Genomic DNA, 27,887 nt, shown 5'->3' on the forward strand with positions numbered 1-27,887 from the left:
GGGCTTTATCCAGATTGACAGCCCGCCAAGCCATTCCGAGAGAGAGAGCGCGGAGAATGACACCGCAAGGAGCCAATCCGCTCGCGGGGCCCCCGCCGGGGGGTGGGCCAGAGCGGGGCGGTGAGCTGCTGGTGGCGGCTGCAGGTGGGTGCGCGCTGTTCGGCGGGGAGCGCGGAGGTGGGGAGGGAGGCAGCTCTTCGCCGCTTGCAGAGGGGCTGCAGCGGCACCGGCGATCGCCACGTCCCAGAGCCGGGCTGCAAGAGGAAAAAACGGGCCGGCAGGATGAGTCCTGCCTTAGAATGAAGGGAGGCGGCGCCCGGCGCATGCGCGGGCGGGCGGGCATGCGCAGTAGCGGCGCTGAAGCCGCTGCCTGCCCCTGGCGGGCGGGGCGCTGTGAGGGCAGGGGCAGGGACAGGGACGGGAATGGGGTCAGGGACAGGGAGAGGGCTGGTGTCACCGGGTCGGGCCCCTGAAGGCCCCGTCCTGCCCCAGAGGCCTCCTGGGGCCGTTGCTGTGGGTCTCAGTGGGGGGCACGGTGTGTGGAGGTGGTGCCCCCAGCGGCGGGGCCGTTTTGTTCCCCTGGGCTGCGGATTTGGGGCCTCAGGGGAACGGGCAGCCCTTCTGGGCACTTGTGTTTGTGGCTGCGCCTCTCTGTGCTGGCCATCAAGCGGTGAATAAAAGTAATACAGTGGTGTTCTTCAGGCATTTCTTAGAATCTGTTGTTATTCAGCACCCCAGCTCCCTGTAATGTGAAAAAAAAAAAGTGCTGTTTCCCCACAGGCCAGGAGAGCTGTGGTCTTCCTGCCCCAAATAAACCACAGGTATAACTGCATACGGGTTGGTTCTGCAAGGTACTTTGAATGCTGAAGTAACAGCCGGGGAAGAAAGTGTTTCAGCAAGGCATCAGCAGTGTAATTTGTTTCTTTTCAAAAGTGATTCCCAATTTTCCCTGTGACTTAAGCAAGGGATGTCATACCTACTCCCTTGTTGTGCTTTCACACAAAGTGAAATGACAGCTGAGGAGGATTTAGTACAGTCAGAAAAAGCAGGAAAATGCTACTCACAAATACTAATTTTTATTTAACTTTTTTTAATCACATACAGAGCTCAAGAGACTAGAAAACCCAGTAAGAACAGCATTTTTTCTCTTCTGGAATTTGCAGTTATTACTTTTGCCAAAATTTGAAGTACAACATTGCATTTTAATTCCATCTTTTATACTGAAAATGAAAATTACATTTTTTGACATTCCTTATCTAAAATAATTTCCAAAGGAACCTGATGATTTTAAGAAATTTAGCTTTACAATAAAATCCAGGCAGTTTGAGTTCTCCTGATTATTACTTTTTTTTTGTCTTAATGGATTTAAGTGTTTGTGAAAGAATATGCAATTAGAGACTGCTGCTTGCAGAGAGGGAATCTTCCACATTGGGAATGTCTGCAGGAACCAGGGCAATTTCACTGCTTCCTGCTGGTACCATGCTGTTTCTTCTTATTATTATTCCTTTTTATTTTTTTATTTTCATGCTGTTTTTTTGAATCACTTCTAAGGAATTCAAAATGTTAAAGTCTCTGTGTCACTTTTTCTTCTTACAGTACTGTCTCAGTTTGAATTATTGATAAATGTCACTTTTTCATGGAGTAAATGCCTCATAATGTCACATGCATCTTTTTTATTGTCTGAAAATGATTGACTGAGTATTCATTTGCTGTGATGTTCACTTATTTATGAAAAAGCTGTGAGACTGATTTGCACTGAATTTTCCAGACAGGGACCTGGAATTCTGTTACTGTTTGAGACCTTAGATAATTGATACAGTGGAGACAAATAATAATAAAATACAGAAATACAGAACTTTCGACTTAGTATTTATACTTCAATTGTCTTTTAATCCATTCTTGCTTGTATAGTCAACAATTAGAAGAGTTACCAAAGGTGCCCTTTAGACACCAGTTCCACTCATATTTATCTTGCTGAATCATGACCTGTTAAATTAGATGTGTAGCTGGAAGCAGTGTGTGTAAAATTTGACAATAAATTGCTAATTTCTCCCCCTTTGAATAGATCAGGAGTAAAAACAGCAAATCATGTCAATAACTATGTAGTAAACTTGAAATATTAAAAATAAACTTTAAAATATTAATTTAAAACATTGAACTTGACATACTGAACTTGCCAAGATTTTATAGCATTCTAATTCTTACTACACTAAAGCTGATGATGTTTATGAGGGAGTATTTTTTTCAAAACGTGTACTTTCTGTACAGGTAAATTTTGTATTAGAAAACTAAAGCGTCCTCGCAAAAATGAATACAGTTTCTTTATCTTCATTGTCTTAATTCTTTCTTCCTAGATACATAAATATGCTGTAAAATACCAGCACCTACAATCTCTCTTTTTTAAAACCATTTTGTCTAGTAAGACATACCAACCAAGTTGGGAGCAGGTTAAGTGACAAAGGTAATGCTCTCCTGAATGACAATTGGTTTCTCGTGAGATAGTTCTCATAGGTAAGAACTGTTAAGAAATAGTATTTCTTTTCTTCTTTAATTTACAGTGTTGTACAGAGAGTGCTGCAGCACAGTTATATTGTGCTTTGAGATAAAACAGCTAAAGGGTGCTTTACAGCTTTCTGTTGACCTTTATTTGGTATTTCAGTGTTGAGTTTAGACTGTTTTTGATGTGTGCATTATTAGAGGAGAGAGCATCTACACGAGAATGTTATTTGTGCTGTGTGAATGCATTGCTCAAGTAAGATTGGTGTCCATTGTGCTGGGAATGGTCTCGGGTTTCTGTTCAATTGCAGAGGTTCAGTCATGTTTATTGTGAGGCAGGCATGGCCCTGGCATGTTTTTTTCTCACAAAATGCTAGATTAGGCACAATATTTGTGTACGTTCTATACTTTCACAAAGCAACATCCATTTGGCTATTACAAAGTCGGATATATTTCTGTATAGATTTTTATTTTACTGTTATAAATCATCAAAAGAGTTTGGTGTTAGTCTCCTCCAGCGTCACTTTGTCCTCCTCATCTGGGTGTTCATGCTTGATTCTTACTATGCGTGCCTTCGTCCTTTCCTTGTTTAATAAATTTACCTCTGTTATCCACAGCACATCTCATTGCCTTTCTCATCTTCATTAGCACTAAATGTAACTAACCACTTTATCTGTTTGTCGCAGCATCTAAGACTATTTGGGCTGTCAGTTCAGTATGTATAAACACAGGTACTTTCTATGGCTATGTTCTGATCGATGCTCTGGTGACAACCGCAGTAGACACAACCCAAACCAAAGTTTGTTTGCACTCAGAGCTTACTCTGCAGCTCTGTTTGCTTTGCCATTTCACACCTGGAATAAAGTGGATGCTGTCACCTGTTATAGGAAGCATACTGCAGTGGTTATGATTTTAGCATGTGGCTGTTGAGATATTTTGAAAATGGCTGGCTTGGATGTTTTTGGAGGACTGTGTAAGTTTAAAGATACGTGGCATTTACAGTCTCTTCATGTAATGTCTAGGAGTCTACAATTATCCAGGTTATGAAGTTGATATTCAAAAAGGCAGCCGGACTTCCCAGAGGAAGAGTATAAACAGATAAACTGCACATTTCAGTTTCTTCCACACACAGAACTACAAATACATCTAAGAAGGGTTGCCAAAGGTGCCAAATAATAGAAAATCTTTATAATGCTGTTACATCTTTTAACTATTTTTGAAAAGGTAACGAGGTTCAGGGAGTGGTTTCGCAGCAATGTGCTTGGTATACAACCATTAGGGACAGTTAGGCATTTTCTTGAAGCTTTTCACAGAGATAATATACTACTGATGGCAATGTGTCTATACCACATTTTGACTGTAGGCTTATCACACTTTTCAGTGTGGATACCAGACACCTGGGTCATCTAGGTCATTATTTTCTAGACTGCTCTTGGGAAAAGGGCTGTATTGAAATGGGGGGGCCTTGTGAACAGCAGAACTAAAGAGGTCTGGGTCCTTTTTATTGTACTTTGTGATGGACTGTAAGAATGCTCTTACCATCACAACCTTGGTTCTTCCCATAAGGGAAATTCATCCACCCTAACGACTGCCATTTCCTTATGATCCAGTTGTTCGGCTGATAGCTGCTTTGGCTTGCTTTGTGGCCAGACATAAGCTGGCCATTTCTTGACATTCAGCTGTCAGGTGGGCACAAGGCCTCGCATCTCAAGTGGAAATCTAAACAGGCAGCCTTGGAAGGAACATATATCTTCTTGATTATGTGTTAAATGGGGTCGACCTCAATAAATGTCTTTGTCACAGGTCATTGCAGTGGCCAGTGCAGATGTGACTTTCAAGCAGGAAAACTTTAAGGGGGTTTGGTTTCATTTTTTAGAAATCTGGGCTAATACTTAAAAGTACACAGAACTCTGAAATTGGAAAACAAACAAACAAACAAACAAAAAAACAATAATTAAATTCCCTTTGACAAGGCAGAGTGGGAATGCAGGGGGTAGCCATACAGTAAGAGCAGCAGACGATCAGCCATGACCAGATGGAGCCCCCAGGCACAAACCTAGACAGCAACCCAAGGCTCCCTTCTGTCAGGGCGTCTTCATCGAGGAGGCCATACGGCAGGTAGCTGAAGTCTTCCTGAGCCTGTAATCTGTCCCTCCCGACCTCTTCGGGATGCCACGAGTCCTGCTGTTCTTATGGCCAGTGGTGCATCTACCCAGTGACCAAAATGTGGCATCCATCAGCACAAGATGTGAAAATGTTCAGTATGTGAGCAAAGAAGCTTTGCCGAGTGATGGGGTACCCTCAGTCTGGTCACATCAGAGACCATGTTTGATCTCAGAGCAGGCAATCCCCAGCTCCATGTGCCAGCACTCAGGGTCTGATGTGTCACATTATAGCGGGTGCCAGAAGGCAGTTGTCTGAGTATCTGTGGATGGATATCTGAGTATCTGCGTTCTGGAAGAGGGCCTGGGAAGGTACAGCTTTTGTGTGCAATGGGAAGAGGCTATATGGCACGCAGACATATATTAAGGAATTCAAGTAGGAGATCCCAAGTCTAATGAACCGTCTACTGGAGTTTGGTTCGTGGTAATCCACATAAAGACAGAGTCTGTAACTGGAATCCTGTGTTCCTAAAAGGAACAAAAATAAGGAGTCTCATTACCCAGTTTTTCTGAACTCCAGACCTACGCAACATATGTCTGCCCCCCCCATGTTTTAACTCTGCTGTCAGGAACTTGATCAAATATTTATAAATGTAATTGCAACTATTGATTAATTCATATGACTTTGTAGAAGATGCATGAAATAATTATAAATACTACTTGGCTCTGTTTTCAACAGACAAAGTTTTAGCTGAATTGTTCAAGGTATTTTGTAGGGATCTAAAATCATGAACACATCAGTCAAATTGGTAAAATAGTACCAAAAATACCATGTAAGGCAGGAATTTGCTACAGGGGAAATGAGAATTGATGGATGTATTTCTTTTTCAGTGGAGCAGAGGGAGGAGTGAATTAGGCTAAACCACAGCACAGTATTCTGTCTATCTTCCTTAATGGTGGACAAAACCAGTAGCAGTGCATCACTGAAAATTGCTTTTAATACAAAATAAGGAGACACTGCTATCACAGGTTAGGATTAAGGTGCACCGGATGAGTAGTGAGATGCTGCTGAGCATTTAACCATCATGCTGTACAATAAATCTGATAACAATGAAAGAAGGATGAGCTCACACTGGACTGAATGAAGGAAAAGCTGCAAGAAATAATAAACAAAACAAAAATTCAGTCTCATAAATGGCTTTAGAAATTTTGACAGTTGTTTAATTCACCCGAACAAAAGCAAAAGAAAAAGAGGATATCATCACTTGCTCATTGTGAGTGACTAAATATCACAAAGGAAAATTAAGTCAAATGACAGTTTTGTCAGAAGAACAAATATACATAAGCATTAATAAATTGAATGTGTACTTAAAGGAATGCTTGCAGTCTTGTCATCAATAGTAGTGGAAAAGCCTTTCAGTGGAAATAGCAGTGGTAAAAGAAAAATTGGAAAAGATATGCTTTTATGAAAGTGATTATATGATGTCTTTGCCTGCAGAGATGGACCTGATGACAGTAGATCTTTCTGTGTTCCTTATGCAAAGATGAATGTTTCCAAAACTGGTAATTTTACCCACAGAAAACAAGTAGTAAGTCAGAGCTTGACATAGAAATTACATGTAAAAGGAGGAACATGTCTACCATCTATTATCAATGCCAGAATCTTGTGAAAAGGTTTACATTTCCTTTAGAAAAAAAATAATAATAATTTATATAATGCTAATTAAACCTTGAAATTCACTTATTTTAAGTTTCATTCAATTGTGGGAAACTAATTTTACTGAAATGACTGCTTTTTCCAGATCCAGTCTTTTGAGGAGGAAAATTGAAGGTCATAAGAAAAGGGTATTCTAGAGAATTCTGACATACAAAAAAAGCTTTATGATTTATGGAAGTTGGGGTTTATGAGGCCATATGTTATCAGAATAAATGGTGGTCTTGTTCTTCTGTATTTTCCTAGTTCCTCAGGCTTAGAATGGAAAGAGTGAATACATGAGATTGTCTGGCCATGGCAAGGAGAAGATGCCTGCCTGCTCCAAGGGTGCCAGTGCTGGGAGCAAGATCAATGGATCTCTTCTATTCCAGGAGACATGGAGGTCTTTTTGTGGTTGGAGCTACCTGAACTAGATAAAAGCGTAGATCAGTCTGCTGTGAAAGTACCTCCCATGAAGAAGACTGCTTGATGGCGTAGTTTGTTCTGAATGTATCACCTGATTAGATAAGCCTTTTCATGAAATTTAAAAAACAGAATTGGTATTTTTATGGTGTCCGTGTTTGGCTTGGATTTTTTTATCCCCTTCTTTGTCAATTCAGGTGGGCCATTATCTGTTGCTAATTGTAATTGGAATTGTGGAAGCAGAATCCTTTAATAGAAAAACTGTGCCATGTTTCCTTAAGCTTTAAAATAGGCAAGTTTGACACAAGTTTCCAGCAAGGCCAGCTTATGCATCTGTAGCAGTATAAATACATCTCAAGATAGGTGTAAATACAGTATATTTAAAGTTTCTTTATGCCATCAAAGTGGAATAAAATATTTTTAATGTACCAAAAAAAAAAAAAGGGGGCAAAGCCCAACTTACTGTACAAACCATGCACTTTATTCAGTATAGGGCTTTTCACTAGAAAACCTTGTCTACTGAAAGGGAGATTGCATTGTCTTAAGTTTAAATCAGTTCTGAACCCAGTTAACTTACATCTCTGTAAATGGAGCTTCCAGCATGCAGCATAAGCCATAAGCAAACAGAAGGCTTCAGGGGCAAGAGCAGAGGTTGCAAGGTAAAGTTGGTGTCAATTGCCTAAACACTCTGTTGTACTGTCACCAAACTGTCTTGAACTGACCCCACTTGCTAACTCCTAGCAGTCTTGTAATTAGGCCAGGCTGTTGTGTTTGTGCTGTTATTTTCATATGGAGTGCCTAACGGGAATCCAGGAGCCTGTATCTCCTGTGCTCTGTAAGCCTTAGAAAGACCATTGGTCTGCTTTGTGTTTGGGGGTTTGTAGTATGCAGATGAACCTTCTTAGAATCTAAAAATATGATATAAAATTCTCCTTTTCCATCTTCATTTTTCATCAAATTATAAGAGTGCATTTTTTTTAAGGGTAAACCTAGGTTTTTTATGACCATTAAAATGTGTATCACAATCCTTGGCATGTTCCCTGTGGACTCTATTGAAAAAAATCCTACAGGTAGGTACTATTTGTAGATGTGCTTTTTGCTACACGTCAGATATTTTACTTTTCAAAGTATGTCTTCTTTACGTATTTTGTGAAGTAGAAGTATTATTATAAAATTCAGTGTAAAAGTCACTTCAATTTAGAACTGTATATAGGACTTGCAGACCAACTTCAGGATTTGTGTTTTATGGCATATTGATTAAAAAAAATAATGAGACTCTTAAATCAATTACTTATTTTTCCGTTTCAGGAGTAGATTGAAGAAAACATGGCCAATCAACGGGATTACATTAGCAGACCTATTTGCAATGGAATTTCTGTTCCTGAAAGTAAAATCAATTCCTTAGTGGCTGAAGGTCATGGACAACAAATTCTAAAAGTACTACAAAAGTTCAGAGAACAAAATACATTTTTTGACTTTAAAATTATTGTGAAAGATGAAATAATTCCTTGTCATCGTTGTGTACTGGCAGCATGCAGTGATTTTTTCAGGTAAACATAATTTTGGCGTGACTTTGTAGGAAATGGATTGTAAATTCTCTGAGAGGGAGGGAAGGAATACCAAAAAATAAAAGATAAATCAACACAATTTTCATATGTCTGCAGGGTTTTAATCAAAGTAAAAAGGTCAAAGGTCAAACATCATATTAAAGATACTTAAAAATAAAAAAGAAAGAAAGAAAGAGAGAAGGAAACAGAGAAGGAGAGAGAAAGAAAGAGAAAGAAAAAGAGAGAGAGAAAAAAAGAAATTGCAATGTTAAATTTCCAAAGTGATATGAGTACCCTATGAATTTTAGATTCAAACAGCAGTCTGTACTGTGAAATAAAGATATCAAACCATAACTGACTCTGCTGTTTGGTAGAATTGAAATAAGTTGCCTGTATCTGTACCTGAAGGTCTGCAAGTGTATTGTTTGACTTTGTTTGGGACAGTCTATGTACTTAGACATATTTACATTGTGAAACATAACAGGTTGATTCCATATACATCTTGGATTGAACAATTGTGGGTAAATTGTTCATGGTTTTGGAGTGGGTCTGGATTTTGTTATAGTATGATGAGGGCTCAGCATAGCAGTTTTTCTTCATAGTTATCAGATATCTAATCTTTTTTTTTCAAAACTACAGAGTTCAGCCTTTCAGCATAAAACAAATCTGTGATTTTCCTTCCGGTACTTAAAGCTATACATTCTTAAAGGACAGATCATTCACATACAGAACATAAAATTATGAAGAACTTTGCTGAGCTTTTCATTAGGAAGACTCAGTCATGCAATTCCATGCTAAAAATCTGTTTCCAAGTACACTTTTTACTGAAACACAAAGACATTGGTAGAAAGGAATATTAGTATGAAAGAGCTTCCAGTGTTAATTGTTAGAACTGGAGTAAGCACATGGTAACGTGGTCTTTTCACTACCTACAGGCTTTTCAGGATAAATTTGCCAGGAGGGTTTGCATGTAACAGCTGCTAACAGCAGCCATCAAATTCATAAGTTATTGTGGAATGCAAGGCCTTCATGGAATAAAAAGTACCCACATCCTTTAGATAAAAGGTTTTTAATCTGAAAAATGATATTTCTTGCCTTTGGACTTCTCTTAGTTTTGGTTTCATTTTGTATACCTAATATTCAGTAATATTTTGATCCCTACACTTCAGCTTTCAGATTCAAAACTTTTTTTCCTAGACTGCTGTCCTCCTACTGGTATCATTCAGTTGCTGTTGTGTCTAAGTGAAGCTGTAGTGCATTTCCTAGGCATCCTACATCCTTTCCATTTTACTCTACAACTTAGAGATTTACATCATAGCTCTTGGGGCACTGAGGAAAGGTTTCAAAAGATTGGGTTGTTTAGTGTGTAAAAAGGTCTTTGGGATGTAAGGTTCTTACTGTAATTTTACCTTCTTGTTCAGGAGGTCAGGTGAGTTCCTACTTTACCCGATTTTCACTTTCCAAAGAGTATATGCTATACGCAGTGATGTATTTTTTACATTTTGGCTTCATAGAACTATGGGATTTTATAAAACACGTTATACAGATGCTAATTGTGTAACAGAGCTCCTTTTATTAATAGCAACTACATATGATATATTAATAATCCAGATGATATACTTAGTATTTGGAATCATTTGTCTAATTTTTTCTCTGCTATCATTTGTCAAACTCAGGAGCTGTTGCTATTGTGTGCAGTAGTTAAAAGTTAAAAAGTATATCTTAGTAATTTTTAAAAAGCATACTTAGTAATAAAATACTCAGAGTTGCAGTAAAATTTGGACAGACCTACTGATCGATCATGTTTGTTTCATAATTTCAACCACTGTTTGTATTCAGTCACAATCCACTTTCTGCACAAGATTCATTTTATTATCCAATACTATGTCAAAACCTCATTTTTCTGACATCTGCCTGTACCCATAAATCTATCTGTCAACTCTATAGCAAAAATGAAGGTTCTTCATACTATTCTCCTCTTTCACCACTCATCCACTTTTATTACTGAGGAGTGCACCCATCATCCATCCTGCCATTTGTTCCAGCCTGCAATTTTGAAGTCCTTTTTTTCTCTTAATTTTCTGTATTCATCCACAGTGCATGACCTAAATCATGTTAGTTTTTCACTATATATTTTTTAAATCTGCTTTCTTTCTCAGTGTTGAAACTGATGCTGCCCCTAACATTTTCACATCTTTGTTCCTATTGAGAGCTGTGGACTTCATCTCCCTCTGAAAATCCATAGAAAACACAGCTGCTGCTGTCATTTTTATGAGCTATCACTTTGAATACGTTCTTATCACCACTCCTTTATGTCTGCTACCATATCAAGCGAATGTGTTCTTATTTCTGATAACCTTCACATTTTAGATCTATACAGCCATCCCACCTTATTATTTCCTCCTTCTCACATCAGCGTTCTCTTCTGTTTGCTAGATCTTTAATTTCTGTGTATATCTTCTATATTTTATTCACAGAGCCATGTTTGAAGTTAATATGAAAGAACGAGATGATGGCAATGTTACTATTAGTAATCTATCACCCAAGGCAGTGAGAGCTTTTCTTGATTATGCTTACACAGGAAAAACAGAGATAACAAATGATAATGTGGAAATGCTCTTCCAGCTGTCATCATTTCTTCAAGTTTCACTCCTTTCCAAAGCTTGCAGTGACTTTCTAATAAAAAGTATTGATCTTGTGAATTGTTTACAGTTGCTTTCGCTATCAGAAAGTTACGGCTCCGACCGCTTATTTGATCATGCACTAGATTTTGTGCAGCACCACTTTTCCTTGCTACTCAGATCAAGTGACTTCTTGGAGATTAATTTTGAGATACTGCAAAAATGTCTTGAAGCTGATGAACTAGATGTCCCTGAGGAAGAATCAGTGTTGAAAGCTGTCCTTCAATGGACCAAACACAATTTAGAAACACGACAGAAGTATCTGCCTAATTTGATCCAAAAAGTGAGACTACACCAGTTACCTGAAAAGACTTTGCAAGACTTTCTGCATTCTGAAGAATATTTACTGAAAAGTGCTAATTGTTCAGTAATAATCAATGATGCAGTTAAAAGTGTGCAAAACTTTAGTGGACTGTTTCCAGATGCACGTCCTTCAACAACAGAAAAATACATATTTGTTCATAAAACTGATGAAGATGGAGAAAACAGGCATACATTTTGCTACAACATCAAAACAGATAAATGGAAAGAACTACCAAATACACACATGATTGATCTTCCAGGGTCAAGTTTATCTAGCTATGGCGAAAAAATATTTATAACTGGAGGATGCAAAGGGAATTGCTATAGGACTGTCAGGCTTCATATTGCTGAACCGTTTCATGATGCCACAGACCAAACCTGGTGCTACTGCCCAGTCAGCAACGAATTCTCAATCGTGTCAGCTATGACAAAGCCAAGGACAATGCACACCTCTGTTGTAACCTTAAATCAGTTGTTTGTAATAGGTGGAAAGACCAGAGGAGCTCAAGAAACCCGAAGTCTTTTGGATGTAGAATGTTACAATCCTCTTTCCAAAGACTGGAAATCTGTAAGCCAATTACCAAGAGGTATCTACTATCCCGAAGCAAGTGCATGTCAGAATATAATTTATGTCCTTGGCTCAGAAGTAGAGATTACTGATGCCTTTAATCCATCTCTTGACTGTTTCTTTAAGTATAATGCTATGACTGATCAGTGGTCGGAGCTTGTAGCAGAATTTGGGCAGTTTTTCCATGCAACTCTAATCAAAGCTGTTCCAGTGAACTGCACGCTGTATATATGTGATCTCTCCACCTACAAGGTCTACAGCTTTTGCCCAGAAACCTGTGTATGGAAAGGGGAAGGATCTTTCGAATGCGCTGGCTTTAATGCAGGTGCAGTTGGGACAGAAGACAAAATTTATATATTAGGTGGCGATTATGCTCCAGAAGAAATCACAGATGAAGTTCAAGTCTACCACAGTAGTAGGTCTGAGTGGGAAGAAGTTTCCCCAATGCCAAGAGCCTTAACTGAGTTTTACTGTCAGGTCATTCAGTTTAATAAATATAGGGACCCCTGGTCTTCTGTAATGACAATTTGCTCCGGAGAATTTTAAAACTCCTGAGTCAGATGAATCTATTGAAATGCACAAGTTTTAGAACAGATTTTTACGTATTACTTTGCAGAAAAATACATACTATTTTTGTTTTAAGTTATTCAGTTTAAATTGTCAGCTATAGAGTTGTTTTTGAAAGGGTCCATAAAACTGTCATTCATGCTATTCACTATATAAAGTATTACTTAGTTTTATGTACAAGTCTTCTCAGTAGTTATCTGAATAATTTTCAAAACACTACATTTCAAGAAAGAAGTTATGAAGAATTCATCTTGTAATGTGCCATTATTTCTGTAATAATCATAGTTGACCCAGGAGACAAATTGCCGAGTGAGAAAAGTGCTTGCGATACTGTTTTCCCTATGTAACTGAAGTTTAAAAGTAATCTACATTCATGTGCTGTTTTTTTTTTTTTTTTTTTTTTGTCAATTTTATCTTAATAGAACGACCTTAGCAAAGGCAAAAGCCAAAGTGACCTTCACAGCATTAAAACCAGGTATCTAACATGAAGAGACTGATAATTTCTATCATCTCACATCAGCTCTTCCGTTTGACCACTTTTTCTCCATCCTTGTGCCTTAGTAGTAGCTGTACTTTCTGTTGTCATCCCATAGCTGTGGCAAGAAAAACCTTGGTACCATTTTGCAGGATGAGAAAGATTTCTACAGGGTGGACGATTCCTGTGGGAACTTTTCTGTACAGAAGGTCACCTCAGTCGCTGAAAGAAGAAACGCTTTGAACAGAAGTCTTCCATCTCTGAATTCTGCAGCGCTATCTGATAAGCAGCAAGCTGTACAATAAGCTTTAGTTGTTGCTTCAGTTAACTATGGGAAAAGTTTGTATCTTGTAACTCCCAATACTTAAAGTAAATAGTATTTTGAAGTTAAATAACCCTCCCCCCCCCCCTTTTTTTAAAATTTACTTCTATATCAGTTTAAATGAATGACACTTTCATCTTGCACTTCATAGTAATTTTAAGTGTTAAAATATTACATGGTAAACACTACATAATATATTGCTTGAGAAAATTCCTACAGTAATCTATCACCATGTTAAAATTGTAATGGACTTTTCAGTATTACTATTAGTCTAGGCATAAATAGAGAAATGAATTTGATCTCATGCATACAAACTGAGACCTGTGTCTGACGGAAGGACACTGGCATTAGCTAGGTTTCATAAACTCGTTTGTAATCTTCCATAGCCTGAGAATTTTCTTTCTTTCCAGATATTTAAATAAGGTTTTGGGAGCCCTTATGTATTTAAGCCATAAAGTTGTGTTATGCCAGGCAGAATGGTTCTAAACATCTAAGCACGTCTTTTCCAAGTAGCTGAAAAATGAACAAAATTTAGTGAGGTAGCTAAAACATCTTTCACATGGCTTGAGGCAAGTAGGGTAATTTCATTATCACATCTCTACTGCACGTACTGTTTGCAAAAGTCAAGCTCAACATTCGTGCTTAAAGCTTGGTATCACCTAGCAATGTATTTCTCTTTCAGACAGCAAACAATGGCAAGCTCCAATTCTGTGATTTTATTACTTGTTATCAGATATCTTTCAAAAATTACGTAATATTTATCATAAATATTTTCATAAGGATGTAAATGAAAATTATGCACATTCGGATAACCTATTACTAGTGGAACCTTCCCCCTCAGTAATTTCTATTAAGGTATGTGTCAGTTCTGTAGAATTCAATAGTTTGTTGTAGTAGTATTTCAGGTAACTTCCACATTTATTTTGCTCTTTTCATCATGAGTCTCCAGCTCATGTTATAACTACACGTAGACAGGTACCTTTTAGAATTACCATATGGAAATGCAAGTATTTTTATACTGGAACACAACTACTTTTCATTAATGCAAACCAAATGTACTGAATAGTTAAGAGAGATGGAGAAAACTATTCCTGCTTACCAAAACATCAAGAGACAAATAAATAGACATACAGGAGAACAGTAGTTTTAGCTTTAATAAGGCTACTCAAGGTAGCAAAGAGACTTCATTAACCTTTAATTATTGCAACTTGTCACTTTCCATCAGAAATACTAATTCTTTGCTTGTGCTTTCATGCTGTTTTTATACCCAAGTAATAAGTATGCAATTTATGCAATGACAAAAGTGACATATTATGCCCATAACACATGGGTATAAACAGCTATGCAAGTTGGAAGAGACTAGAGAAGTGCGGATTATTTTCAGTTGCCACTGTCCTGACCAAATTGTTGGGCTGCATAAACAGCACTAAGTTAGTCACAAATTCAGGTGATGCTCTTTCCTCCAGGTTTTTCCTTCCAGCACATTTTATCTGGTGGTCCTCCATCCAGCTACTTGCTATACACACACACCTCTATCACATGACATCAGACAGAGCAATGGCGTATGTGGTAAACTGTACAACGTATATATATATATATATATATAGTGAAAACAATGCAGCTTTATTTGGAAAAACACATGCTTCTTTAATATTCTGCGCGACATTTGCACAGGAACTAATGTCAGTTCCCAGTCCGACAAATCGTTCATGGATTTCAAATGGAGTTTAGCTGTCTTAATTGGTGATCAAGAAATAAAGTGGTGTCCGTTATTTTACACTATTGCTTGTAAAAAAAACTAACTGTTAAATAGAAAGAAATTTCTTCCATTATGTAGGTAAGCCCATGAAGGAATAAAAAGGCTATTTGTTGTAGTGTCACATACAAGGGTTATATCTGATAGTGGAATTGAGTGCAGAAGCTGCTGCGCTAGAAAGTCATGGTTAGAAACAAGGCTTTATGATATGACTAATGGCCTATATTCCACATGCTGTGATTAATACCCAGTGATAGATGAAATCTCAGTGAAGTCAACTACACTACTCAAAAGAATATGGATTATTTGCTCGAGGTACTTCTGTAAGCCTGGATCAAATATATATTTTTAGTTGACTTTACACAGCAGCTGTGGAATTTAAAAAGATCCCAAAATTCATGCATTTTTTTCTGTATATTTTCTGACTTTTGAAAGCTCACAGAACTTTATGAAAATGTATATTCCTCTAAAAACAGTCCATGACTAGATTAATGATTACCTATGTTCTCACTAAAATATAGTAAAATGTTTAAAACATTCAAATTGCATGTAAAAGTATATGCTACTATTTGCACTTAAATGATGTAACCAAAACATTTCTAATAGTTGTCTATTATATGTCACAGAACACATTATAAGCATGACCAGTATAATACACATTAAGATAATATATTGTATGTGGGATTTCAATACCCAGTAATGATTATATTGGAATAATCTTAATTTTTAAAGAATGCTATCAAACCATTATGGCACTTTGGTAATGTTATCATATTGGTTGAGTTATAATAAATATCAATTATTCAGGTGTTTATTATGTTTGCACAGATCTGATGATCATTATTTATGTACTACTGAATTTATTTCCTATATTCTAAATACATTAATAGTAAGTCAGTTTACTGCTGTTAGAAAATCATTATATTTTTAAAATGGAGTAGGTTTACTGGGTCAGATTTATTCCTGGTATTACTCCATTAAGAAAGCTCTTCTGATTAGTAGTAACTGTTAGGTAAGGTATAGGATATAGTATGTGCTGTTTGCATTTTGAAATGTGGAGTCTAATTTTAGATGTTTTTGTTTGTAGTTGACCGACAGGAGGCAGCATAAGATCTACTTTAATTAAAACAGAATTAAACCAGGGATATATTTGACAATATTTGTATCTGAACGTTATGCTCAGTTTACTTTTTTTTTTTTTTTCCTTTTTTTTTTTTTTTTTCCCCTTCTAACACTTCTAACATCCAATACAGCACAGTAACATTTTGCTACTGCCTGGGCTCTGCTGATATGTGGAAAGTGCGATACTGTATGTCTGCTGAGATGTTAATTCTTCTGTGAAATAAAGCACTGAGCAACTGAATCCTTCTCAGGTCTGCTTCTGTTGTTGGTGTTGTGTTTTTTGTTGTTGTTGTTTTCCACTCAGTTTCAAAATACAGAGAATCAACAATGTTTCTAATGAGGTTAACAATTAAAGTATGTTTTGTCAAATGAAGAACATTTTGAATATTCGGTTATGACCAAGAGTGCAATTAGCAGGCATAAAAACTGCAATGAGAGTTTTGTTGTTGTTGTTTTTTAATTATCCTTGGACTTTATCTTTTGTATATCAATTTGCTCCTATCAAGCCAAACCAATTGTCTGCTGAAAAGCTCTAAGATTTATTGACTACAAAGTACTTATTTAGCTTGGTATATTTTTATCGGATGCAACTAGATCACATTGGTATGTAGCATTTTTAACAGTTTAAGTATTGCAAATGATTAGGTATTTATTTAGTCTGAAATTGACTTCCATACCACTTTATTTTGCTTAAAGTTGCTTTAAATAAAAGGATATAACCTACTTTAAAATTCAGGTGCAACAGGTGCAGCAATGGCATTAATACAAAACAGGGGAGCTCTGTGTTGTCTTATATTCTTCCAGAACTTAAAATTCAGCAACCTTCAAACCACTGTCTAGAGAAATTAGAGTTATAGCAATAAAAATGGATGCTCCAGTCTCCCAAAGCCTTTGCCCCACAACTAGCAAAAGGCATGTACAAGACACTCCAACAGCATTCACAATGCTAAAACTTATATACTGAACACTGAATTTGCAGACCAAATTTGAGAGCTCCAGTTATGTAGTCCTACGCATGATCAGAAGAAAACTGTGTATGTATGTTTGACAGATACGGAAACCTTTAGTTCACCTTGGACTTTCACAGTTTGTATGTGAAGCAGACTACAATACGGCTTTTCTCACTGTGATCAAAAGCATGGAAGCAAAGTCTGGAAATAATAAAGTTTATCAAAATGTTCTGCATGCATACTGAGCAAGTATAAAGCCAGAAAGAAAGCAGACACCAGGCAGAGCTGCAGCCCACAACAAGCAAGTCTGGCACAAATAGGCAGGCTTCGGGTGCTGAATGATTCCTGGGCAGACTGGTTCTGTGGTACAGTTCATGACCAAAAGTTTCTGCTTATTTGGAAGACTGCTTTTCTGCATATTACAGAACTACATAAGACTTGTAGATGTTTGCCAAATTATGACAATCTCAAACTATGACATGATTTCTCGGAATTGCCAGCAGTATACAAAACAACATAAAGATGCTGGGATTATAACTGTATTTTTCTTAGGCTTCAGTCGAACTATATGTAAATTTGAGTTCACATGAATGAAGGGGCTCTAAGGACTTTTTGGTGGAGGAAGCTGGTATATACCAGTATTTTCCCACCTTTGATTAATAGTCTTTGTAATAGTGGAATAACAATGGGGATGTTATAAATGATTTTAAGACTCAGTCTGAAAATAGTAATATTTATAAAAGGCAAGTAAACAGTGCTGGGTGCGTGGGGAGCCTACACTGTACCAACACGCACCCACAACCGTCGAACTTTCTAGATATTTAGAACATTGTTTTTACATATTCATAAGAAACCTGAGTACGCCTATACATATGTATGACCTACCCCAGCTTTGTATTATAATTAGTATTTTCACAAACTCCTCCTTTTGGCGCCTGCGCAGTGTCTCTTGGTGGTGGTCATTGGGCGTCATGGGGATGAAGGCTTGGCTTCATCACCGCTGGTAACCTTTTGTTCCTGCGCAGACCTTGTTGCGTTCTCATCGTTGAGAGCCCGATGTTACCACCAACCATGGGGGTTGTCAACCCCCATGGCCACACTCCCACATCTCCCCCTTCTTTATTAACATCAACCATCTTCTCGTCACGAATTATTACTCCATTTATCACAGGGAGAAAGGAGATCTATTTAAACTTATGAGCACAGCTAAGAAGCACAGAAATCTTATGCTTCTTAGCTCAAATTATTTTAATGGGCAGTAATCATGTTTAGTGTTTTGTGCTTCACAGTGAAAGAGGGATACTCAGTGAGTTTTAATTAGCAGTAATTAGTGTTGAAAGATTGGCAGGGGTTCAGATTGGTAATGAATTCCACTCTCTCTCTACCTATTACACCTGGATCTACGTTGAATAAGTTTACAAGATCTTTAGTGCTTGCTTGCATCTTACTTCTGAGCACTGTCAAAATACAATAGCGTAACTTAAAGCCTAGGTCATGCTTGGGATTTGTAAAAAGACCACAATATGCAGTATAATATATTGCCAGTAACATGGCATGGTCTCATTACCCAACTTCACTATTTTCCTTCTTAAAATTTTATGATATTTTATACACAATGGGCATGTATAGCAGCAAAACTACCATTTTCTGCAGGCTGACAGCACTTTGTAGTGTTTCTGTGCTTGGTTTGTATTCCAGGGACTCCACTGCCAGAACTGTGGGCTGAAACTGCAAAATAACAACTTAAAGGAGACTTAAGTTTAACCACCAGAGCAATGATCCCCAGAAGCTGTATGAACCAAGTGATAAACAGTAAGTTTATTTCTCAGCCCCCTGAGGCCTGCCCGTAGCCTAGCACAGGCCGCGTTACCATGGTGACGGGGCGCCGCGCAGAGCGAGCGCCAGGCCCCGCCCCTGGTTCCAGCCCCGCCCGCTCACCGACCCGGCGAGAGCCGCGCCGCTGGAAGCTCATTGAAGGAGAGGCGGGCTTTATCAGCGTTTAGCCAATCACCGCAAAGCATCCTCAAGACAAGCAGCGGCTGCAACCAACAGCCGCCCGCGGGCTGCGCGCTGCGGCGGCCCCGCGGGGAGAGCTGTTACAGCGCCCAGCGCGTACCGGGGGCGCCTCGGCGCGGCTGGAAGCAGGGGGGCGGACTAAAAACGAAGCGACGTGCCTAACCCGCCAATAAGCGTGCGGGACGGGCTGACAGGCACGCGGCTCGCCCAACGGGCTGGCGGCGGGCGTTAAAGGGCCGGCGGCGCGGCGGGGTGAGGTGGGTGCAGGTGAGCGGTGCGTGGGGCTCTGTGGGGAGCGGGGTGGGTGGCCGGCCCTGAGGGGTCGCGGGCCCGGTCCGTCTTTGTTGCCGCCTCCCCCGGCCTCCCGGAGGGGCTGCCAGCGGGGGAGGCCTTCCCGGCGCGGCTCCGTGTCCCCGGCCCCATGGGGAGGGGGCTGCGGGCCTGGCGGCCTCCCTCAGGGCCGGCCTCCGGCGCCTCGCCAGGCTCTCGCTACGTGAATGCGGCTCGTCACGGCCCCAGCGAGGGGGGAGGGATCGCGCCTCAGGGCTTCCAGAAAGCCCCGGGCTTCATCATAAGCTCCAAGGAGCTTAAAACTTAAAAACCTTAAATTTCAGAAGAATCGATTGCAGGGTTTCCTAATTTTAAACTTATTTCTTCAGTCATGACCTCTGAGAGTTGTAAAAGAAAAAAGCCAAACTATTTAGGTATAATAATAATTTAAAAAATAAAGGTCAGATTTTTCTAGAGGGTAATTAAAGCTTAATGCTAGCAGTAGCCCTTCAGCCCCGGTGAATGCATGGGGTCTGGGGGTTGTGTGGCCAGTTCTGGCGGTGGGGGGTTTTGTTGTGGTTTGAAATGCCCCATTTCATCATGTTCACACAGTAAGGTTTGAGTGAAGGAAACAAAAAGGCATAGAATGTGGGTGCCTCTGCTGTTCTGTCGTTATGTACTCTGCAGTTATTACTTGTCTGTGTATTTATGTTCACTTTTGCCATACCTGTTTCGTTTCAACACTGACAAATAGTTTCATTTTGTTTAGCCCAGATATAAGGATCGTCTTAACCTGCGCTTGCTTCTGCCTGACAGGACTGCATCAAACTCATAGCATTGTGCTGCTGTCTTACCTGGAAGCACTTTAGAAGCTTTCTGTTCTCTTGTGACCACCAGCGTTTCTGTTTCTCTGGCCAGCAGGTTGCATTTCTACACAAAAGGTGCAAATACGCAAACAGACATTTGCATTTGCAGCGAGCCCTATGCCATGTGATGGGGTGCATGACTGGTCATGTAAGGGCTGTTCGTATCCTGTTACTTCCCAGAGATTTCTGTCACATAAAAAGCTGTAATATTTGTTTAGAATTACTGCTGAATATATGCATTTCCATGTTTTAGACTTGTTACCTGTTCTTGCCCCTTAAATACTTCGAGCATGTTATGGGTCATTTTTCTGAATTAAAAAGTAATATCCTGGGCACCATCTAGCAATATCAGAAACCAGAATATTACAAACCTCAACTTTAGTTAAATAATACTGCTTTTTATTAATATATCAGAAAGGTAAATAGTCCCATAGTGGAATTGATCCAAATCTGGAAGTCAATATAATGTGAAGACAATACACTAACACCATTTGAATTAGTAAGAAAAGAAATGTCTCTAACAAGGCAATATGCTTTCTGAAAGGAAAGAGTTAGAAAAGGTAAGATGTGCTTATCGATTAGTCACGAGTTTTAAAACAGGTAGGTTTTGTAGTTGCTTTCAGGAGCTACTATCTTGCTATAGGAAAAAAGAAGTCTAAAAGAAAACTGCATAGTAAAGGAATATTATGTCAGGAGTTTTCAAGAGTGGAAGGGGAGATAGGGCAGGTGATGCAGAGCAAGCACCTGGGTGAGCAGCAGTGAGACAGACCTGCAGAGTAGCCTGACCTTTGTGTTTTTTTTAACTCGACCTGGAGTTGAGAGGACAACTCAGCTGTATCTTACATATTCATATAGAATTATATTTAGAGGATGAAAAATTGATTTGAAACACCCCTTTCCCTCTGCCCCTCCCCCCTACCCGTGATTGTGCCTACTTTCCTCTGCTATGCTAGCACTGAGAAATTTAGGAAGGGCCAGGGTTAAAAAGAAATAACATGAGCTTTTAAAATCCTGTGATTCCCAGTTACTGGAATGACCAGAACCTTGTTGATCTCAGCTGAGACTAAGTAAATGACTTAGCCAGTGCTTGCTTTGAGATGAAAGCAGCTTTGATTTGGCAAGAGTTTAATATTTATGTTAAGAAAAAAGACAGTTAAGTATCTATTAGTACTCTAAGAGTTTGATTTATCCAGTACTTTGGAAAGTCTGACCCATTGTCCAATAGCTAGCAAAGTACTTGGATGTTTGCTTAGGTACCTGCTTAGAATCAAGCATGTGAAATTCTGCCAAGTTCAGTAAACATACGTAGGGTTTGACCTTAAACTAAGGTTCAGTGCCTTGGTAGTGAAAAGTCAGAAAAATTGTCTGCTCTAAGAGCTCTGTGTAATACTTCTTACCTGGGAAACAGGCAGACAGGCACATGTATGCACACACACACAGTTTCTGAAGTAAACATTAAGTACCTGGCACCAAGAGTTTGGCTTAATCTATTTTTCAATCCAGAATATTTGTTGTATAAGCGACGAAACTTCTAAAAGTGGTCTTAACTCTTTCTGTTTATTGGCAGCTTTTCTGAAGAATTTACCTGCCTAATCAATGGCTTTTTGCATTTTTTTTAATCAACAGAACAAAAAATAGTACTTTGCACAAAGTAAATTTAAGAGTTTGATAGATAGGTCAAGAAATTCAATTGCCGTAATAACAGAAAAGCACCGTCACTGTAATTTGGGTTTGAAAAGCACAGCAGTAAGTACCAAATAAATTGATTGTCTGCTAGACACGAGTAAATATGATACTGCTTCCTTGAAAGCCCAAGTATCTTTTCATGGCAAACTTAAAATAATGACAGTTAAGGGAACAGCTTAAAGATCAGGTAAAAGGTGTTAGAAATAAAATATCTAATTCCAGGAGATAGAGTGCTGCGTTGTGATATAAGTCTGACTTTAAACTGCAGAAAGTTGTTTGCTTCTTTTTATATTACTAGTCATGGCAAGCTGAGTGTCTACATTACCAACATAAGAGCTCATAAGAGCTAGTATATTCTCTAATAATTGCTTTTTTTCAAATGAATCAATTTTATTTTCAGAAAGGCAGGAAGTTTCATTGCATCTTAAGCAACAATAGGCGGTTTACAGTTTGAGGTTTGAGGAGTCAAAAGTGCCAGGTAGCTGCATGGGAGCACCATGCAGTGGTCCACGCTGATGCACGTTTATGTCCTGTGAAATTGATTTGTTCTTGGGACACAGGTCTTGCATGTTGGCTAGCTATTAACCACCAGAAATATATAACATTTGAGCTGTATGCTTCTGGTGGACAAAAGGCAAACTAGATTAATAATACAATAATTAATAATAAGCGTAACTTGAAAGTATAGTGAATTATTGCCCTGGTGTTTTAAAGCCACCTTCTAACAGTGGTTCTAAAGAAAGTCCATGAGGAATCCTAAGATGGACTCTTACCAAGCAGTCTGAACAGGAATCATTGTTGATTCTCAGTCTCTTATTTTTTTGTTGTTTTGTTTGTTTTGTTTTTGGTAATGTGGTCTGTGCTATATTAATCGTTGCAGTAACAGTCTCATGTTTCTCCCACTCCAACTTTCTGCTTCCTTTTAGAGGTGTGCATGATGTCAGGTGTGTTATGAGGTTTAGCTTTCTCCTCAGCATCAGGCATGGGATCAGCTGAAACTGGGGTAGAAGCACGGAGCTTTGAACCTCTGATCACACCTGACATTGAGGTGTTTTACAGTGTGAGGACTATGGAGGATGGCTTTAATATGGGTGTGTGTTGACTTATTCCTAAGTCTAGTTCCTATTAAAAAATCTCTATTGTGTGCCTTTCGTTTGAACAGTTAGTTCAAATAGTTATTTTCTGTTAATTCGGCAGAGTTGCTTCAGTTCTTTTTATGATTAAGATAAGTCAGAAGAACCTCTAAAACTTCCGACTTTTAACATATCTGCCTTTTTTTCCTTCACAGAAGTAGTTTAAAAATGTCTCAAATTTCATTTGCCTAAACATTTTGGTTTTGAAGTAATGGTGTAACAATTTTAGCTTCTTTTGGAAATAACATTCAAACTGAGATGTATATGTCAAATTTCAGCCTTAAGCGTATACCAACTGGCAAAACTGTGTGAGCTGAAGGAAAATAGCTGTATTTCTATAATGGAAATACCAACTCAACCTTAACGGTTTGTGACATGGATATATTAATGGATTTATAATTCATATGAGTTTAAAGAAGCTTATCTGTAACTACTTTATATTCAGAGTTTAACAAAATTGTTTTCTTCTATCAGATGAGCAGTCAATTCAGAATATGCATTCCTTAACGGGTGATTTTGGAGCCAAGTTCATTAAAGGAAAATACACAGTGTATATCTTTGAGACTTATTTTGTTTGTTCTTTTTTTCTCTTAGGAAGCCTGACAAATAGGAAAATACTACAAAGCGAAGAGAAAAATAATTTCACAAGAACTGAGTTCTGCTTTCATTGCTAAATTTTATTTGTATTACTAGCTGATTAACATCAAATAATCCTTGTAGTCTGCTGTGTTAGGTTAAAGCTGGAAAAAATGAAACAATTAAAAAGAAAAAGAAAAAGTAATTTTAGTGTTCAGGAAACTCAAACTCTCCTGAAGGAGATCAGAAAAAGGAGAGAAGTACTCTTTTCAAAACAACTTAATACAACAATTAATGAGATGAAACGGAAGGCTTGGGAGGAAATAGCAGAGTGTGTAAACGCTGTAGGTGAAGGAGAGCAGAGAACAGGGACAGAAGTGAAAAGAAGGTACCTTGACTGGAGAGCACTCATGAAAAGGAAACGCCTGAATGCAGACATCAAGATGGTAGGTGCTGGGTTTCATCTTCCTTCATCCGATCTAGATGACTCTCTCAATGAAGATATGGATGACAAAATGGGATTTGCAAACGAATCTAGTTTTGAATGGCAGAATATCACTGACTTCAGAGAAGCAAGTGGATCTTTAACAGAAATCAAAGTAGAAGAAGAAGAGGAGGATCCACAAAACTTTGAGGTAAGTGAATGGCGTGCAATAGCTATATGCAATATGGCCCCTTTTCACTTCAGTGTGGGACATTTTGCTGTGTTTTTCCATAGCATCTTTTTCTGTCTTGCGTGAATGTGTGAATTAAAGAAATAGTAGAATCAGGTATGTTTCAGAAAAGTGATATTTAAATCTAGCAACTTAAGGTTGATATTCCTTAATACAGCAAGTATGTATTTGTGTGTTTTCCGTTTCTGTGTGTCATAGGTAGGGATTATTTCAGTCAGTAGAATGAAAATACACTCTTGAAGGAAACTGGTTATTATAGTAAGTTAGGCTATTGGAATGGATGAAAGGAGAAGAGAAATCCACCTCTTTAACAAATGAAAATATACATGCCTGGAGGCACAACTGCGTAGTGTTTGCATTTCTTAAAATGGACCCATAAGAGATGAACATGGTATTTGAAGAAATCAGTCAGCCATTCCTCTGTCAGAAATGTAGTGTGAATTGCATCAAGCAGCTGTGAGTCCTGTGGCCTGGCTTCTGCTCTTAGTAGTACCAGTAGTCCCATGCCTGGGATAGGCAGCCAATGAGACTGAAATCAAGTGTTTCATTCTGCCTGTGCAAAGCAATAGTTTTGTTCTGCCTGTGCAAGTGTATAGTGCTCTTTAAAAAAGGAGTACTTTTTTTTTTAGATTGGGAACATCTGAGTTTTAGCTCAGACAGGATGTGCTGCCAAAAATCCCAAGAAATTCAAATGGTAGGGGGACTGCTGCCTGACAGCTGCTGAAGGTGTCTGTCTTCTCTAATACTAAAAGAGCGGCAGTGGCTCTCATTATCTTGTTTTCTGAACCCATAGCTTGATCAGTTTGCCTTCCATTTGCAGTATACACAATGGGTCACAGTGATCCCTTGTGTACTATGAATGTGTAGCACATAACTCCTGCAGAATTACAGCCTTTATGCTCCACCAAGAACAGCGGTACTAACCCCCTAATCATCTGCATCATAAGTAGTTTTCCAGCAAACATGACAACATTAGCTTGGTTGAACAAGTCCTGTTTATTGACCTGCTTAATGCAGTTTGAAGGGTTAGGAGTGTGTGAAAAATGTCAGATGGTTTTAAATACTGTACGGTGTTAAATGTTTTTAGAAATTAAATCCTCGTGTTAATGAGGGCTGGGTTAGCTGACATACTGCATAGTTTATGGATACAGATACTCTGATAGATAATTAGTCACAACAAATTTCCAGTGGCTTAAGTAAATGTCACTAAGCTATATGAAAAGTAAGAACAACGTAGGCTTTCTAGATCCAGTTTTTTCTCAGTGGTTCTGAATACTCTATCTCTCACGCAGTGTTTTCTATACTGCTCTTGCATGTCCACAGACAAATCGATTTTCCATTTTTCATGGCCAAGTATTAACTTACAGATCAATGTTTATCTGTGTAAATGCAAAAAAAAAAAAAAAAGTCTTTTGATCTAACATGGTTATTTTGTAGAATCTAAGTTAAATATTTCTGGAGTATTTTTAAGGTGGAGAAAAAGACTGAGATCGGGGTGACAGAGCACTGCCTCAGGTTGTCCAGAGAGGTTGTGGAGTCTCCTTCTCTGGAGATACTCAGAACCCTTCTGGGTGTCAATCTGGGCAACATGCTCTAGGTGATCCTGCTTTGCAGGTCAGTTGGACAAGGTGATCTCCAGAGGTCCCTTCCAACCTCAACCATTCTGAGATTATGTGAAAAAAAGCAGTATCTGTATTATTCGATGAAGTTGTATGTGACATTATTCTAGCATAGAGACTGGAATGTAATTCTTCTGTGTTGCATTCCTCTCTACAGTTTCCTATGGAAGAAGAAGAAGAAATTTTGTCATCAGTTTTGCCAGATTCAAAAAAAGAAAATGACCTACCAGATTTCACCCACATTGAAGAGTTTGGAAATCTAAGCTCTGCTCAAGCTAGGTTAGCCTATGAAGATTCTCACTTGCTTATAAGTCTGGAGAAGCAGAAGGTGGAGCTGGAGAAGCAGCGACTAGACATAGAAGCTGAAAGATTGCAAGTGGAGAAGGAGCGCCTGCAAATTGAAAAGGAACGTTTGCGACATGTTGACTTGGAGCGTGAGAGACTTCAGCTTGAGAAGGAGCGACTTCAGATCGAGCGGGAGAAACTGAGGCTAGAGATTCTGCATGCTGAAAAACCTGCCCTGGAAAATGATCTGACCCAAACAGAAAAGCCTGTCGTGCAGCCTCTGGATCTAGAAACTGAAAAGTTAAAACTTGAGAAAGAACGTTTGCAGTTAGAGAAAGAGAGGCTGCAGTTCTTAAAGTTTGAGTCAGAGAAGCTGCAGATTGAGAAGGAACGCTTGCAAGTGGAAAAAGAACGCCTGCGAATTCAGAGAGAGGGTCATTTGCAGTGAACTTCTCAACTGAGGAGTCAGTACTAGTGATTAGATGTTCGTAAAATAGAGGTAGTTCTTTTCCTAATGCTGACACTGTCCTAAAGGTTTAATGTTCTGTTCAGAGTTGAATGTTGATGTTAAACTTTAAAAAAAAAAAAAAAAAAAAAAGAAGGGGGGGTAAAAGAATGGTGCTCAATAAGTCAGTGTGCCTACATAAATAAGCTTATGTGTGAAGTTGCGTTTCAGTGTATGAAAACTAAATGTTTATGTTCTCTTGTCTTCAGTATTGTGTTGTATTAGTTTGGTGTCCTTGTTTCACAGACACATTGAGCAGATTGAATGTTGTACTTCTTTTTTTTTAATGCATTAACAGTAAGGGAGCATCAGAATAAATCAGCATATATTCTGAGGGCATGGTGCTGAGGATAGCCCACAGTGAATAGGTGTAGTTAGGCAGAACATAATAACACAAAGTCGTGTTGTGATTGATTCATTAAGTTTAATTTCCGTTTTTGGGTTTTTCTACTCCAACAGCTAAAAGAGGAGTTCAGCAATTGTCTAAAAGTTGAAGTACAGGCTAAATCCACTACAGTGGTGTTTACTGTTGTTCCACGACTTGAACTGATTGGGAGTGTGGAAAATAGTGTTCTTCCTTTTTATATGAAGTATTCATACCAGATAAAGTTACACATAACGATAGTTACCGTAAGGTAACTGTGGGTCCGTCAGGTCATTAATAATGCTGTATGGAGCATTTTACATCTGGATTAGCAAGACGGGCTTAGTAGCAGGATGTAACTGCTGTCTGGTCTGCCCCCTGAAGTAAAGCAACGAGACCTGGCTTGTTCCTTGAAAGAGATTAACTGATGTTGGGAGGCCTGTGAGTGGAGGAGGCTGAGCACAGGCTAAGGAGCGCTGAGCTAGAACACTAAAACTTTTGATACTGCTTCTGCCTAGGCAGCACTGAGGTTATGTCTGTGAGACAGCCTGAAGAGAGGCTTCTGTGGCTGATGCCATTCAGCATGTTTTAGTTAGGCAAACAGCAATGGTCAGTGCTGATGGCTGTCACTATTTTTCAAGCCATTCATTTAAAAGAAAAATAAACCAGGATTTCTGTTATATATGTATTTATAAATCCCAGCTGAGCCAGACTTTAGATTACTCATCTTTCTGTGAGCAACTATCTTTTTTGACTCCATTTGACACTTAGGAGTATGGGAATACTAAATCTGAGTATACAGTGAGTGACTTACGCGGATTCTTGTGCAAGTAAATATATTTATACCACTACAGGATTACTTTTATTCTGCAAAGAAAATGTTATTTT

The 27,887-nt window shown here is 38.7% G+C and overlaps 2 protein-coding genes across 9 annotated transcripts; both read left to right on the forward strand.

The window, feature by feature from the left end:
• The first annotated feature begins 21 nt into the window (after window positions 1-21).
• On the forward strand, window positions 22-15,745 carry KBTBD3 (kelch repeat and BTB domain containing 3). 3 transcript variants are annotated; one of them, XM_035327482.1, is made up of 4 exons: window positions 81-144; window positions 6,559-6,911; window positions 8,023-8,264; window positions 10,739-15,745. In XM_035327482.1, exons 3-4 carry the CDS (start codon window positions 8,041-8,043, stop codon window positions 12,357-12,359), a joined length of 1,845 nt encoding a protein of 614 aa, XP_035183373.1. In that variant the 5' UTR covers window positions 81-144; window positions 6,559-6,911; window positions 8,023-8,040; the 3' UTR covers window positions 12,360-15,745. The 3 variants fall into 3 exon arrangements, with proteins under 3 accessions (XP_035183378.1, XP_035183373.1, XP_035183385.1); XM_035327487.1 differs by lacking the exon at window positions 6,559-6,911 and having other exon boundaries at window positions 22-144; XM_035327494.1 differs by lacking the exons at window positions 81-144; window positions 6,559-6,911 and adding an exon at window positions 7,681-7,784.
• A 3,327-nt stretch (window positions 15,746-19,072) lies between these two features.
• Window positions 19,073-26,812, forward strand: MSANTD4 (Myb/SANT DNA binding domain containing 4 with coiled-coils). 6 transcript variants are annotated; one of them, XM_035327543.1, is made up of 4 exons: window positions 19,073-19,288; window positions 20,108-20,232; window positions 23,571-24,187; window positions 26,003-26,812. In XM_035327543.1, the coding sequence occupies exons 3-4, from the start codon at window positions 23,726-23,728 to the stop codon at window positions 26,576-26,578; spliced, it is 1,038 nt and encodes a 345-aa protein (XP_035183434.1). In that variant the 5' UTR covers window positions 19,073-19,288; window positions 20,108-20,232; window positions 23,571-23,725; the 3' UTR covers window positions 26,579-26,812. The 6 variants fall into 6 exon arrangements, with proteins under 6 accessions (XP_035183434.1, XP_035183443.1, XP_035183458.1 ...); XM_035327552.1 differs by having other exon boundaries at window positions 19,073-19,278; XM_035327536.1 differs by lacking the exon at window positions 19,073-19,288 and adding an exon at window positions 19,691-19,725.
• The last annotated feature ends 1,075 nt before the right edge of the window (window positions 26,813-27,887 follow it).

This window comes from Oxyura jamaicensis, chromosome 1, assembly GCF_011077185.1.
Source record: "Oxyura jamaicensis isolate SHBP4307 breed ruddy duck chromosome 1, BPBGC_Ojam_1.0, whole genome shotgun sequence".
Taxonomy (NCBI): Eukaryota; Metazoa; Chordata; class Aves; order Anseriformes; family Anatidae; genus Oxyura; species Oxyura jamaicensis.